This window comes from Puntigrus tetrazona, chromosome 21 (genome assembly GCF_018831695.1).
Source record: "Puntigrus tetrazona isolate hp1 chromosome 21, ASM1883169v1, whole genome shotgun sequence".
In the NCBI taxonomy this organism is placed as follows: Eukaryota; Metazoa; Chordata; class Actinopteri; order Cypriniformes; family Cyprinidae; genus Puntigrus; species Puntigrus tetrazona.
The window spans coordinates 12,915,381-12,928,183 of record NC_056719.1 but is presented as its reverse complement, the minus strand read 5'-3'; the positions used below and the strand labels follow the sequence as shown (position 1 = coordinate 12,928,183).

The 12,803-nt window shown below is 35.5% G+C and overlaps 1 protein-coding gene across 3 annotated transcripts in view; it reads left to right on the top strand.

Annotated features, from left to right (window-relative positions):
- The window catches only part of kif4 (kinesin family member 4), a 44,671-nt gene that overhangs the window by 16,785 nt on the left and 15,083 nt on the right, over window positions 1-12,803 (top strand). For 2 of the 3 annotated variants that reach the window (XM_043222043.1, XM_043222042.1), the window contains exons 11-22: window positions 2,098-2,230; window positions 2,502-2,560; window positions 2,653-2,758; window positions 4,967-5,068; window positions 5,346-5,531; window positions 5,604-5,707; window positions 5,809-5,953; window positions 6,877-6,987; window positions 7,116-7,199; window positions 7,968-8,081; window positions 9,489-9,644; window positions 10,033-10,130. In XM_043222043.1, the coding sequence (XP_043077978.1) occupies window positions 2,098-2,230; window positions 2,502-2,560; window positions 2,653-2,758; window positions 4,967-5,068; window positions 5,346-5,531; window positions 5,604-5,707; window positions 5,809-5,953; window positions 6,877-6,987; window positions 7,116-7,199; window positions 7,968-8,081; window positions 9,489-9,644; window positions 10,033-10,130 (1,398 nt within the window). The remainder of the gene's footprint in view (window positions 1-2,097; window positions 2,231-2,501; window positions 2,561-2,652; window positions 2,759-4,966; window positions 5,069-5,345; window positions 5,532-5,603; window positions 5,708-5,808; window positions 5,954-6,876; window positions 6,988-7,115; window positions 7,200-7,967; window positions 8,082-9,488; window positions 9,645-10,032; window positions 10,131-12,803) is intronic. The other variant, XM_043222044.1, reaches the window with a different exon arrangement.

The following is a 12,803-nucleotide window of genomic DNA, read 5'->3' as shown; positions in this document are numbered from 1 at the left end:
GAATGCTGATCCTAATGCATCTTTAATTTTTCATCAACAATTCCGACTTTCTGTAACCAGTACTTAGAAAATCATCAAATTCTTTAATAAAGTCCTGGTGGTCTCTATACAGAAGCCAGTATAAAAGCTAAACCATTCACGGCTTTATAAGTAATTGGATAGATTTTAAAATCTTGTTAATGTTTGATAGGGAGCCAATGCATTGTTGACGGAACTGTGCTAATATGGTTCATGAAGTGCCCGGTGGCCTCAATACAGTAGCCAGTACAAACATGACAGGGGATTTATTACTAGCATGTGTTTCTCTGGATAATGTTATGCCACACCATTACTTCAAACAAGTTATTCAATCAATCAATCATTTTTATTTGTATAGTGCTTTTAACAACACTGTATAAAATAGAATACAACAATGATGGGGATGTATAATGACGAGATTGCATTGAATAACAAATTGTTCAAAGATAGTCTTTCTAATCAAATCGATGATAATCGCTAGAAATTAAATGTACCCAACAAATCAAGCCAGAGGCGACAGACTTCATTAACCAGGCTCAGTTGGGGCCAGTTCTGCTCTGGCCGGATGCCAAGCAGTTCCAGTTAAATTTTTAAACAGAGCTGGGTCAGATTGCTGTGCGCGCAATCTATCCACTGGGCTCATCTAGGTTTTCTGGTCTCTAATAAACATAACCTCTGGGTGCTTATTCACCATCTAATTTGGATATAAACTGAGATACAGAATAAGAAGGAAACAAGACCAATATTAGCGTAGATTACATTAGTTTAAAAGATGAGTCTTTAATCTAGATTTAAACGGGGAGAGTGTGTCTGCTTCCTGAACAGTGTTAGGGAGATTGTTTGGGTGCTAGATAGGAAAAGGATCTGCCGCCCGCAGTAAATTTTGATTATTCTAGGTATTATCAAACAGCCAGAGTTTTGAGAATGTGGTGGACATGCAGAACTATAATGTGATTAAGAGCTCGCTCAAGCTAAACCATTCAGGGTTTTATAGGTAATTAATAAGATTAAAAAATCTATCCAATATCCAGCCAGTGCAGAATTCTTTAAATCTGCTCTCTGCGAGGTACTGAGAATATTGCTATAAATTGTAGCAACACCTCTCTCTTTCTTTTAGACGTAGCTAATTTTTATGGCAGTAATCTTGGGTGGTAGACTCATTTAAAGTTATATTTAACGCAAGGATGGGAGAGTTTTCTCAAAGAAAGTTTTCAGCTCGTTCAGCAGTGGGATGGAGCTCTCGCAGGTCTGCGGTGGGGGCTTTTAGTATGTAATGGTCTGGATCCCCTGCCACAGGCTTCGAGCGTCTCTGCTTTTACTGAAACAGTGGGATAACCTTCTGGAGTACTGTCTCTTAGCCTCCCTGATGCCGCGGGACAGGTTTGCCCTAGCTGTCGTAAGGCCTTCCTCATCTCCAGCTCTAAAGGCAGTGTTCTGAGCCTTTAGGAGTCTGTGCACCTCTCCTGTCAGCCATGGCTTCGTTTGGCCTGGACAGTGATGGTCTTTGTGACTGTTACATCATTGATGAACTTGGTGCATATCGAATAAATATCAATAAAAATATAAATTGAATTTTTTATTGTGCTGTTGTTTGAGGATGAGAAGATAACATTATTCTGATTAATGATGTCTTGCTTTCCTAATATGAGGGAATGAGACAAACCTAAATCAACATTGGATGGGGTTTCAATGTAGTATACTTATAATATTAACTGTAGTAAAAGTACTTTTAATGTCATGTCCACTCTTGGCGTCTTTTCTGACAAGTTGACGAGTGCTTTATTTAGAAAACTAAAACACTGGCAGCATCTGTTACAAAAAAGCAGCAGAGAGTATCTTTTGTAGTACAGAGAGTAGTGTAGCGCAATATGTGCTGTCGAAATGTCAAGAAAGCGTAAAAACTTGCTTCTTGCATTAACTTCTGACGGTTGTGGGTGCATTAGATTATATGGGCAAGGAACCAGACTGTTCTTTTTAGTCCAGGACCTCGAGGAGGTATATTGTTGTAGTATATTGAGGTATGAAGTATATTGTTCTTAGATCATAAGTTTAATTCATTAAGATGTATTTGGTTTGTAGGTCTGAGCCAGCAGAGAATGTGTCAAACATCCTGGAACACAATCGCTGTCTGCAAGATGAAAACAGCAAGCTGAGCCGAGAGCTGAGTGAGGCTGTGGGACAGACAGCTTTTATGTTTGAAAGGATTATCATGGTAAGAAGTTTTTAGGCATCATCTGTGTAGGTTCAGGGAACGTTTATCCCTCATCCATGTTTTTTGTTGCTGAAAATCACACTTTCTGCATGGTTTGCTGGTAAAATGAAATGGGCAAAAGTTACTATTTTATCACTGTTTATTTCCCTAAAATTGACATGTCGTTTCTGGATGTGATGTATAGAAGTTTGCCTATTTTGATAACCAATTTATTTACTCTATTGTTAAACCTTTTTTGTTTGTTTATTTTATTGTTTGGTTTTTCTTTTAGATTGAGCAGACAAATGAGAAACTGCAAAGCAAAATGGATGAGTTAAGGCAGCATGCAGCGTAAGTACCAATGATTGGTAAATCATATAGTGAGTTTCATGAATTAAGAAATGAGCAAAATTTTAGTAATGCAGGGTTTATCACTGTTTTAGGTGTAAGGTGGACCTACATAAGATGGTGGAAACCCTGGAAGACCAGGAACTGAAGGAGAATATGGAGGTGATTCAGAGCCTTCAACAGCTTATTCTAGAACTGCAGGTAATAGAACTGTGATTTCTGGAATTTGGTGGAGAATGTAATGTGTGTTTGAGTGAGTGAGTCTCTCCTAATGGTCCATCAATATGACTATAGATTGCAACTTTTTAACCCTGGACAGAGAATCTACAATTTTGATACCAAGATAGGTACATGAATTAGTAAAGGAGAGGCCACTCGGTAAAGATGTTACTTTAGTAATACTATTAAGTGCCATTAAGGATGACCTATCCCAGTTTATTTTGTAGCCAGATAAAGCACAATAATAATCAGTGAGGCTGAGCTGGGAGCCCAGTCTGTTATAATGTAGTCATGACACACACTAAATTTAATTGCATTAAAACACACTTTGCAGACCTGCCAGGAATCCACCAATCTCATATCCCCACCACTACACTCAAAGGATTGGAATGCAGGGAATAGCTAAGCTATTAATGGATTCTTACAATCACAAGACCAACCTATTGTGACGCTTGTTTGTAACACTTTAGTCAAAGGACCAATTCTCGCTATTAATTAGCCAATATTTTAGTAAATTACTGTTACTACATATTTTAGATTGCTTATTTTAACACCTTCCAGTGGACCCGGACATCCTGTATGTAATATATGTAGAGGGAGTGTACAATGTGTGTTCATTGTTCTGAGGTTCTTTACAGAAAATAAGCTAAAGCCAATAAATATTAGTTTGAAATAATTTATAGTATTTTCTTTTGATTTAAAAAAACAAAACAAAAAAACAACTAAAAACAGACCCAAACAACATAAAAAGGTTAATAGAGAATATTTATTTTTTATTTTTTAATAACTGAAAATTGTAAAAAAAAAAAAAAAAAAAAAAAAAAAAATCTTAGCGTATTCAATTTAAATGAGCCAATGAATTAAAGAAAAAAAAATCTTTTAAACTATGCAGTTCAAATGGTAATGGCATTAAACATGAGTGGATAGGGTATGCATCTCTTACCACATCAGACACGTGCAGTTTTTCAACGTTTCAATCAACGTTGATAAATCTATACATCCAGTCAGCTGGTCAAGTCTGCTCTCAAGTAGCACAGCATGCAGTTACAATGGAGGCAACTAAAAACAATAAAATACTCTAGGGATGGATATATATTCTTCAATCGTTATCACCATCAATGCAGTTTTCAGTTGATGAATAGACAATTCATATCCCATCCAAGTAAATCACTATGGATTAAGCTTTGTTACTTTTTGATATGAATAAAAGTCTCAGATTTTAAAATCCACACATTTTATTAGGAATAAATTTCAGCATTTTGGCACTCTTAAATGTCTTCAGATAAAGCGAAGTGGCAGGCTCCCATGAACTGATCATCACTTTTGTTTTGCTTGTGGGTACTTGCCTGTGTCATTAATCAAAGGCATAGCAAAAGACCCAAGTTTTAATTTTGGTCTGTTGGTTGATAAACCCAAAATCTGCTGCCACACTGGTGTGTACTTGCCACCAGCTGGACAGGAGTGGAATTACTGTTATAAATTACAATTAGATCACCCTCAGTAGAAATTTACCCTCTGTAATTTGTCAAAGTGACAGAAGGCCTTCAGATTTTTCTGTCACTGATTTAAAGAAAAACAAGTCAATTATAGAAATCGTTTGGCTAGTACGACCTCTGGTCCTTGCTTTTCTTGGAAATCAAAGCCATGATCTACATTGATAGTGCCATTCTCTGCTATTTGAGCTATTGTTTAATTTGAGTTACTGTCATGCCAACATATGTTAGCTCAAACCTACTTATTTCATGAAAACTGGATTTATTGTAACTAGCTCTACTTAAGAGATTTATAAGTGAAGGAATTATCTAAATGTTGTTGCAGTCATGCCAATGATTTGTATAGGTTGTGTATTATTTGAACTGCAAGCATTTGGGTGCATCACAGGAGATGAACAAAAAATTATGCATGTTTAACCATTTACTTAACCATTACTTAAATGGATCATATAGAATAAGAAGTTAATGATGTCATGTATAACAAATCAGTTTTCAAAATTCAATGAATTGCTAATTACAGTACTCTTGACATTTGGAAAAAATGCCTGAGGCAATTTTGGAAATACAGATTAATTTCAATTTAATACAGATATTTTTATTAAATCCTCTAACTTGCTTCAGAATGTGTTATGGTCATTTAAAAAAAAATTATTGTCATTACTTAGCAGTATTCTAAAAAAAATTGAATATTTAACAGAATGAGAGTGCAGGGATTGCTGCCACCATAGATGCGATGACTTCAGGCAATACTTCAGCTCTGGAGGTACTTGCAGGGTGTTCTTCTGTTGGCCCGTCAGTGGTATGTATGTCATAAGTGGCTAGTTACAAGAGTTTTATGTAAGAATGTTATCACTATTTCCTGTGAATCTAATCTGTATGATTTTTTTTTTCCTTCTGTGTAGTCTCAGTAGTTGTTTCACAGTGTTTAGCCCATCTTATTTTCCATGTAATGAAAGTGAAAATGAAAGTTGTGCATGTAGTGTTCAAATACCAAGAATATGTCAGGGGATTTTTTTTTTGTTGAATCTTAATAGATTGTACACTAGATTGTTGTTCCCTCAACTGTAATGTTTTAGGAAATCAGTGCTGATCCTCAGGCCAAAGACGCTCCTGAAGCCTATACAGCCCAGCATGCACTGCGACAGGCTCAGATGTCGAAGGAACTGATTGAGCTCAATAAAGTTTTGGCTCTAAAAGAAGCTTTTGTCAAGAATATGTGTCAGAATGACAGTCATTTGGAGCCCATGCAATCAGAATATCAGGTAAGGCTGAAAACCAAATGATAAATACGATATTGGTGAATGTCATTTAAGTGGTGTTTTTCACTTTTCCAGGAAAATATTCAAAGTCTGCATGCTTCAGTTGGCTCTCTGCAAAAAGAGAAGGAAGATCTCATTCAGGCCCTACAGTCTGCTAAGAAGGACACCAATCAAGCCAAGTAACTCAATTTTGTGCCCTTTTCTGTCCAATCACGAACTGTCATATTTACTGCTGCAACACAATGACAAGTTAATGATCGTTTATTGTTTTCTAATCAAGACTAAGTGAACAACGCAGGAAGAGACTTCAGGAGCTGGAAGGGCAAATCACTGAGTTAAAAAAGAAACTTCAAGATCAATCTAAGCTGCTTAAGCTCAAAGAGTCATCTGTGCGCAATGTGGCTAAACTCAACCAGGAGATTCAGGTTTGTTTTTACAAACCTTAATATGTTTAATCTGTTGATTAGGGCTGGGGTTTTTTACCAAAATGTAAAGACAAAAAGGTCTCTGTTCAAGGCAAATGTATCTCTCAGCTAATGTGTTTCAATTAAATTAAAGCTACATTATGTATCTTTGTGCTACTACTCATATTAATGGTGTTTCATATAGATCTTTTTGTGGGTAAATGATACCAAAACTGTCAGTAAATCAGTGTTTCTTAAAACAAATAGTCAGTTGAAATAAATGTAAATATATAAAACTAAACAACTTGATAAACTAAACTAAATCGATAATTTGTGGATAATTACATTTGCCCTTAATGAACTGATTACTTTTTGTTTGCATGATCAATAAAACGGTAACATTAACAATGATGTTTGAATGTTAAATGACAACTTAACCGACAACAGTTTACAAATATCTAATGTAAATGTTCAAATCTTGAAAAAGTTTCATAAAAAGGTAAGCCTCATATTTTAGCCTTTTTTTAAAGAAAATACTTAAAATGCTAATTGATAAAAAAAGATTACATGTATTTTATTTACTCCATATATAACTTATCTGAATTGTTTAAATGTGTCGAATCCACATAAGCTTGTTTTTATCAACTGGTCAAAATTTACAGCAGGCACTCTTTTAAAACTTCCCAGCTTTTCCACTCTGTTTTCACTCAAATCGAGACTACTCTGCTGTACTAAACTGTTACTTAAAACTGTGGTTTATTCTGGACAGTATTTATTTATTGTGTTTTGTTCAAAGTACTGTAATCTAATACCGTTTTAATGATGATAATAAAGATTTAAAATTTTACATTTTGGCATGATTTATCATCTAACATGCTGTTAATTATCACCACAATAGGAAATACAGAGTTGTATTCATATATTGTGCTGGTTGATATGTGCAGGCTATGAAGTCCCAGCGGGTGCAGCTCATGAAACAGATGAAAGAGGACTCTGAGAAGTTTCGTTTGTGGAAGCAAAAGAAAGATAAAGAAGTCCTACAGCTTAAAGAAAAAGTGAGTGTCGGTCTTAATAAATCTTTTTCTTATGTTAAATTTGCAGATGGTGTCTGTGATCACTTTTGTTTTATATTTATATATTAATAAGATTTTTAGGAAATTAAATGCATTTGGGCATATTTCAGGATCGTAAACGACAGTATGAGATGCTAAAACTGGAGAGGGACTTCCAGAAACAGGCCAGTGTACTTCGCCGCAAGACAGAGGAGGTGAGCTATTTTTCCAAAACTGTAAAATACAATGCATCACTGCCTTAGTTAGACTTTTGGTGACTGCAGCACCATGCAATCTTAATAAAGAACTGTGCTGAGGATACCAAAGAGTCTCCTTGGCTTTTGCTTTTGAAAAATATCAAAAAAGGCTCTTTCGGTGACCAAAAAGTAACTGAAAAGACAGAATAAATTTTACTGAACAATTATGTGCATATAGCCTATTCAAACAGAGCTCAGTTCAGGGCCAGTTCTCGTCTGGCCTGACAACCAGCACTTAATTTCCAGTAAAATTTTAAACACAGCTATGGTGTGTCTGTGTGTCCAGTGTTTCATTTTTAGTTTGGCTCAATTATTTTTATTTATTTATTTATTTTTATATTTGAAAACATAAAATGTATATTTGTTATGCAAACCACAATCAACTTACTCTAGTCTCCACTAAAAAGGGGGTAGGGATGGTCACTATGATTTGGAAAATGAACATGAATCATACAATACACAATACGTGAATTGTAATACCCCTACTAAATTTATGATGGTTATACTTTAATGTTTCAGGATAACGTAGGGCAACATTCAAAAAATTTTGAATAGATTTTTTTTTTTTTTTTTTTTTATTGCCCAGAAGGTGTGCAATATGCTATTAATATAGCTTTAACTGAAGGTGGTCTTTTTACTTGTGGGTGCTGTTGGAAGTAGTTCTTGTCGTCCCCTGCAGTGTTCTCCTGTAAAGTATGATGTAATAATCTAAATGTGCATCAACAGGCTGCTGCTGCTAACAAGCGTCTGAAAGATGCTCTTCAGAAGAGGAGTGAAGTTGCAGAGAAACGCAAAGAATTTCAGAACCGTGGAGCAGAGGGTGTTAGCAATAGAATCAAGGTACCTCATATATGGAAAAAAAAGCTTGGTTTGTTGTCTTTCAGAATTTGGCTATTTTTTTTCGTTGGTTTATCTATCAGCTAAGGATGCATATTGATACCATATTGATTATTGGTCAGTGATCATTTTGGTCATTGTTTGTTTAATTTAAATATATTTTTTCCATTAACATTATTATCACTGCTACATGTAATCTTGTCAAATATTAAAATTTGATATCCTTTGTATAGTTGTAACACATAAAACGTTGTAACATACAGTTACAAAATGGATAAAGTTGTAGTAATGGAACTCTCCCCACTCACTTCACTTATTTACAACAGTATTTACTCTTTGGTTAAACTGTACTTTGCTGGTAAAACTTAAACTTAATTTTCAAAACTAGATGTATTTAATTCATGAAATAAACATAATTCCTTTAAATAATCATGTGTCTCCAGCACATTTTACAATTGCCAAAAAATCAAACATGACTCCTGTATGTTACTACATCTATCAAAAACTGAGGGTTAGAATATTATACCATACTCATGGTCATCACTCACTTTAGTTAATATTTGCAAACTAAGAAATGATGATTGAGTTCTTAAGTGCACAGTGTTTTTCCTTTGAAACGCTGTGGGTGCTATGATGCAACAAATCTGTTGAAGTAATGGCAGACACATTATTGAAATGTTTTTCCAAACGTATTTCATAATATTTTGGTAATTTAATATTTTGAGTATTTATTTCTTTACTAGATCAAAGTAGTAGTTCGCCCAAAAATGGAAATTACTGCATATTTTACTCCCAAGCCATCCTAGGTGTATATGACTTTCCTCTTTCAGACGGACAGAGTTATGAGTTGTTTTTTTTTTTTTTTATATATATAAATTATCTTGCCTCTTCAAAGCTTGATAATGCTCATGGATAGCGGCCATTATTTTGAAGCTTCATAAATTGGATATATCCATTGCCAAACTAACACGTACGTCTTCGGAGGGGTTATCACATATCCTTTGTAGCAGATCGATGGGTTTTTGTAACAAAAATATTTTAGTTTTCACATTATATTGTAGATAACAAACTTTTATTTATATAGTGCTTTTAACAATACAGATGGTGTCAAAGCACTGAACCGTATCAAACAGGAGAACAGGGTGATCAAATTTATTTAAGAGCACAGAGTTCCAGCTTCTTGGCTGACTTCTGACTCAACGTATAATGCAACTTATATCATAGGCTGAGACATGGGTCCACCAAGAAGCTGATAAAGAGTTCTTGTTTAAAATAGAAAATTGCAGATGATTGCAGACACTGGTTTGACTTTTTACCTCTTTAGTTTAATTTTGTTATTGTCAGCTCAGCTCATGTAATTACATTTGCATCTTAGGATAAATATTGCAATTGTCATTTTAATTGATTCAGAATTGGTTGCTGAATGAAGTAGAAGTGCTTGTGAGCACAGAAGAGGCCCGCCGACATCTACAAGACTTGCTGGATGACAGGAAGATGCTGGCAGAGGAGATTTCTCAGCTTCGCCAGCAGATGGAGGCAGGAGAGAGACCTGTAGCCAAAGTCCGGGTAAGATTGGCGCAGACACATTCAATATGGAGTACTAGCACACCACTTATTGTGTTTGTGCAGTTGTCACAGTGTTTGTAAGGCACATCATAAGACAAAACCCACAATTCAAATTGAATTGAGCAGTACAACTATTTTAAAGAGGCATGGTTGCTCTGATAAACCATTAAATTTTGTCTGTCAAGCACGCTTATTCTATAAAATGACAATATTAAATGTGATGTCACAATCAGTGCTTCACTGACAAATGTGCAATGTAGATCATTAATGATGGTTACAGTTAATGGATACTTTCTAAAACTTCTATTGACCCAAATTGAAAGTCATAATTACTTATCCGTGGAAATTTTATGCATTTTAATTGCATTTTTGTTGTTTTCCTCCTTAGCGTCGTACATTGACTATTTCAGAGTTGGAAGGCAAGGGTGATCTGGAGGCCTCTATCAGCAAGCAAGTGGAGAGTCTAGAAACAGAGATGGGGCTCAGGTCAGATATACAACTAAACCACAGTGAATGCATTACCACTTTTAGGATAAATTTTTTGGGTTGTGAAGCCCTGTGAAAGAAACGTAATGCACCACAAAAGTTAATACTTTTTTGTCTGTTCCTCTTGTAAGCTAGAAATTTCTCATGTGCTGTGCCACTGCACACTGTTGTACTTTGGTAAGCTGTAGGGGAGTGGGCAATATATCAGTAAACAAGTTTTGTTTTTTGTTTGTTTTTTTGTTTGTTTTTTTTTCAGTTTATACTGTTATATGCACATACTTGTTTGTCAAAATGCTTGTCTTTGCAAGTATCCTCAACCACTTATTTAAGTCTTAAAGGATTAGTTCACCTATAAATATGGGGTGAAATTTGTGCCAAAATAATACAAACAAATTAAGTGTTTTGCAAATGAACACAATCTGCTTTCCATAGAAAAACTGTTTTCAAAAGTCATTTGCAAATGTAAAACTATTTGAGAGAGAATATGGACAAATGTATGTATTGAGTTTTACAACTGTGAATCTCGCCTTGGACACTTGATTTTTGAAAGGAAAAAAGTGTGTACTATCCATCTTAAATTCTATGTGATATTAGTAGATTTAAATCCTATTTAGGGAGATTGGATAGTAGGCTATGCACATTGGGACGCAGGGAGTGAGTCCATCTAAATAGAAGGCTGAATCACTGGATCACTCGATTCTTTCAGTAACAAATTCATTCAAGGAACAAAACAGATATTTATTGCTCAATTTAAAAGGGCAATATATCAGTCATATATTTAAATTCTAATCAAGATAAAATCATACCTTGTGTCTTTTTAAAGACCTTTACAATCATTTTGTGGGAAAAAATTAAGATTTGCGCAAATTAAGTACTTATATACAGTTTTATATATATATATATATATATATATATATATATATATATATATATATATATATATATATATATATATATATATATATATATATATATATATATATATACACACAGTGAGAGTAAAAAGTATTTGATCCCTTGCTGATTTTGTTGGTTTGCCCACTAATAAAGACATGATCATTCTATACTTTTAATGGTAGATGTATTCTAACATGGAGAGACAGAATATCAAAACGAAAATCCAGAAAATAACTTTTAAAGAAAATTTTAATTGATTTGTATTTCATTGAGGGAAATAAGTATTTGATCCCTCTAGCCAAAAGCACTTAATACTTGGTGGCACAGCCTTTGTTTGCAAGCACAGCGGACAGACGTTTGTTGTAGTTAACTACAAGGTTAGCACACATATCAGGGGGAATTTTGGCCCACTCTTCTTTGCAGATCCTCTCTAAATCATTAAGGTTGGTGGGCTGTCGCTTGGCAACTCGGACCTTCGGCTCCCTCCATAGATTTTCGATTGGATTGAGGTCCGGAGACTGGCTGGGCCACTCCATGACCTTAGTTTGGTTCTTCTTGAGCCACTCCTTTGTTGCCTTTGCTGTATGCTTCGGGTCGTTGTCATGTTGGAAGACCCAACCACGGCCCATTTTCAACTTCCTGGCAGAGGGGAGGAGGTTGTCCCTCAGGACTGCACAGTACATGGCTCCATCCTGATGCGGTGAAGTAGCCCTGTGCTCTTGGCAGAGAAACACCCCCAAAACATAATGCTTCCACCTCCATGCTTGACGGAGGGCACAGTGTTCCTGGGGTCATAGTCAGCATTTGTCTTCCTCCACACATGACGAGTAGAGCTTAGGCCAAATAGTTCAATTTTGGTGTTGTCTGACCACAGAACCTTCTCCCAATCACTTTGTACATCTTTGAGGTGATCATTGGCATACTTTAGGCGGGCCTTCACATGTGCCTTCTTAAACAGGGGTACCTTTCGGGCACTGCAGGATTTTAATCCATTGCGGCGCAAAGTGTTGCCAATTGTTTTCCTGGTGACTGTGGTCCCAGCTGCCTTGAGGTCATTCACTAACTCCCGCAGTGTGGTTGCAGGTGATTTCTCACAGTTCTCATGATCATTGCCACCCCACAAGGTGAAATTTTCTGTGGAGCACCAGACTGAGGTCTATCGATGGTCATGTTATACTTCTTAAACTCTCACAATTGCACCAATGGTTGTTACTTTAATGCCCAGCATCTTGCATGTCAACAATCCTGTCTCTGAGGTCCTGAGAGAGTTCTTTGGTCTTACCCATGTTGGAGAGTTTGGAATCTGTCTGATTGTCTGATTCTGTGAACAGGTGTCTTTCACACAGGCCATTAGTTAGAACAGGTGTTTTCAATTCAGGTAACAAGTTGATTGGGAGTGTCTAACTGGTCTGTGAAAGCCAAAACTCCTAATGCATACTAGGGGATCAAATACTTATTTCCCTCAATGAAATACAAATCAATTAAAATATATTCTTTAAAATAGTTTTCTGGATTTTCTTTTTGATATTCTGTACTTATACATCTACCATTAAAAGTATAGAATGATCATGTCTTTATTAGTGGGCAAACCAACAAAATCAGCAAGGGATCAAATACTTTTTACTCTCACTATATATATTTATTTATATATATTTTAATATTATTATTTTTTTCCTTCTACAAATCAGCCAAAGTGCGGAAAAAACACACTGTAATAATAATAACAACACACATGCCCTCACACTGGTGGTTGACCAATATTTTGACAGGACTGAA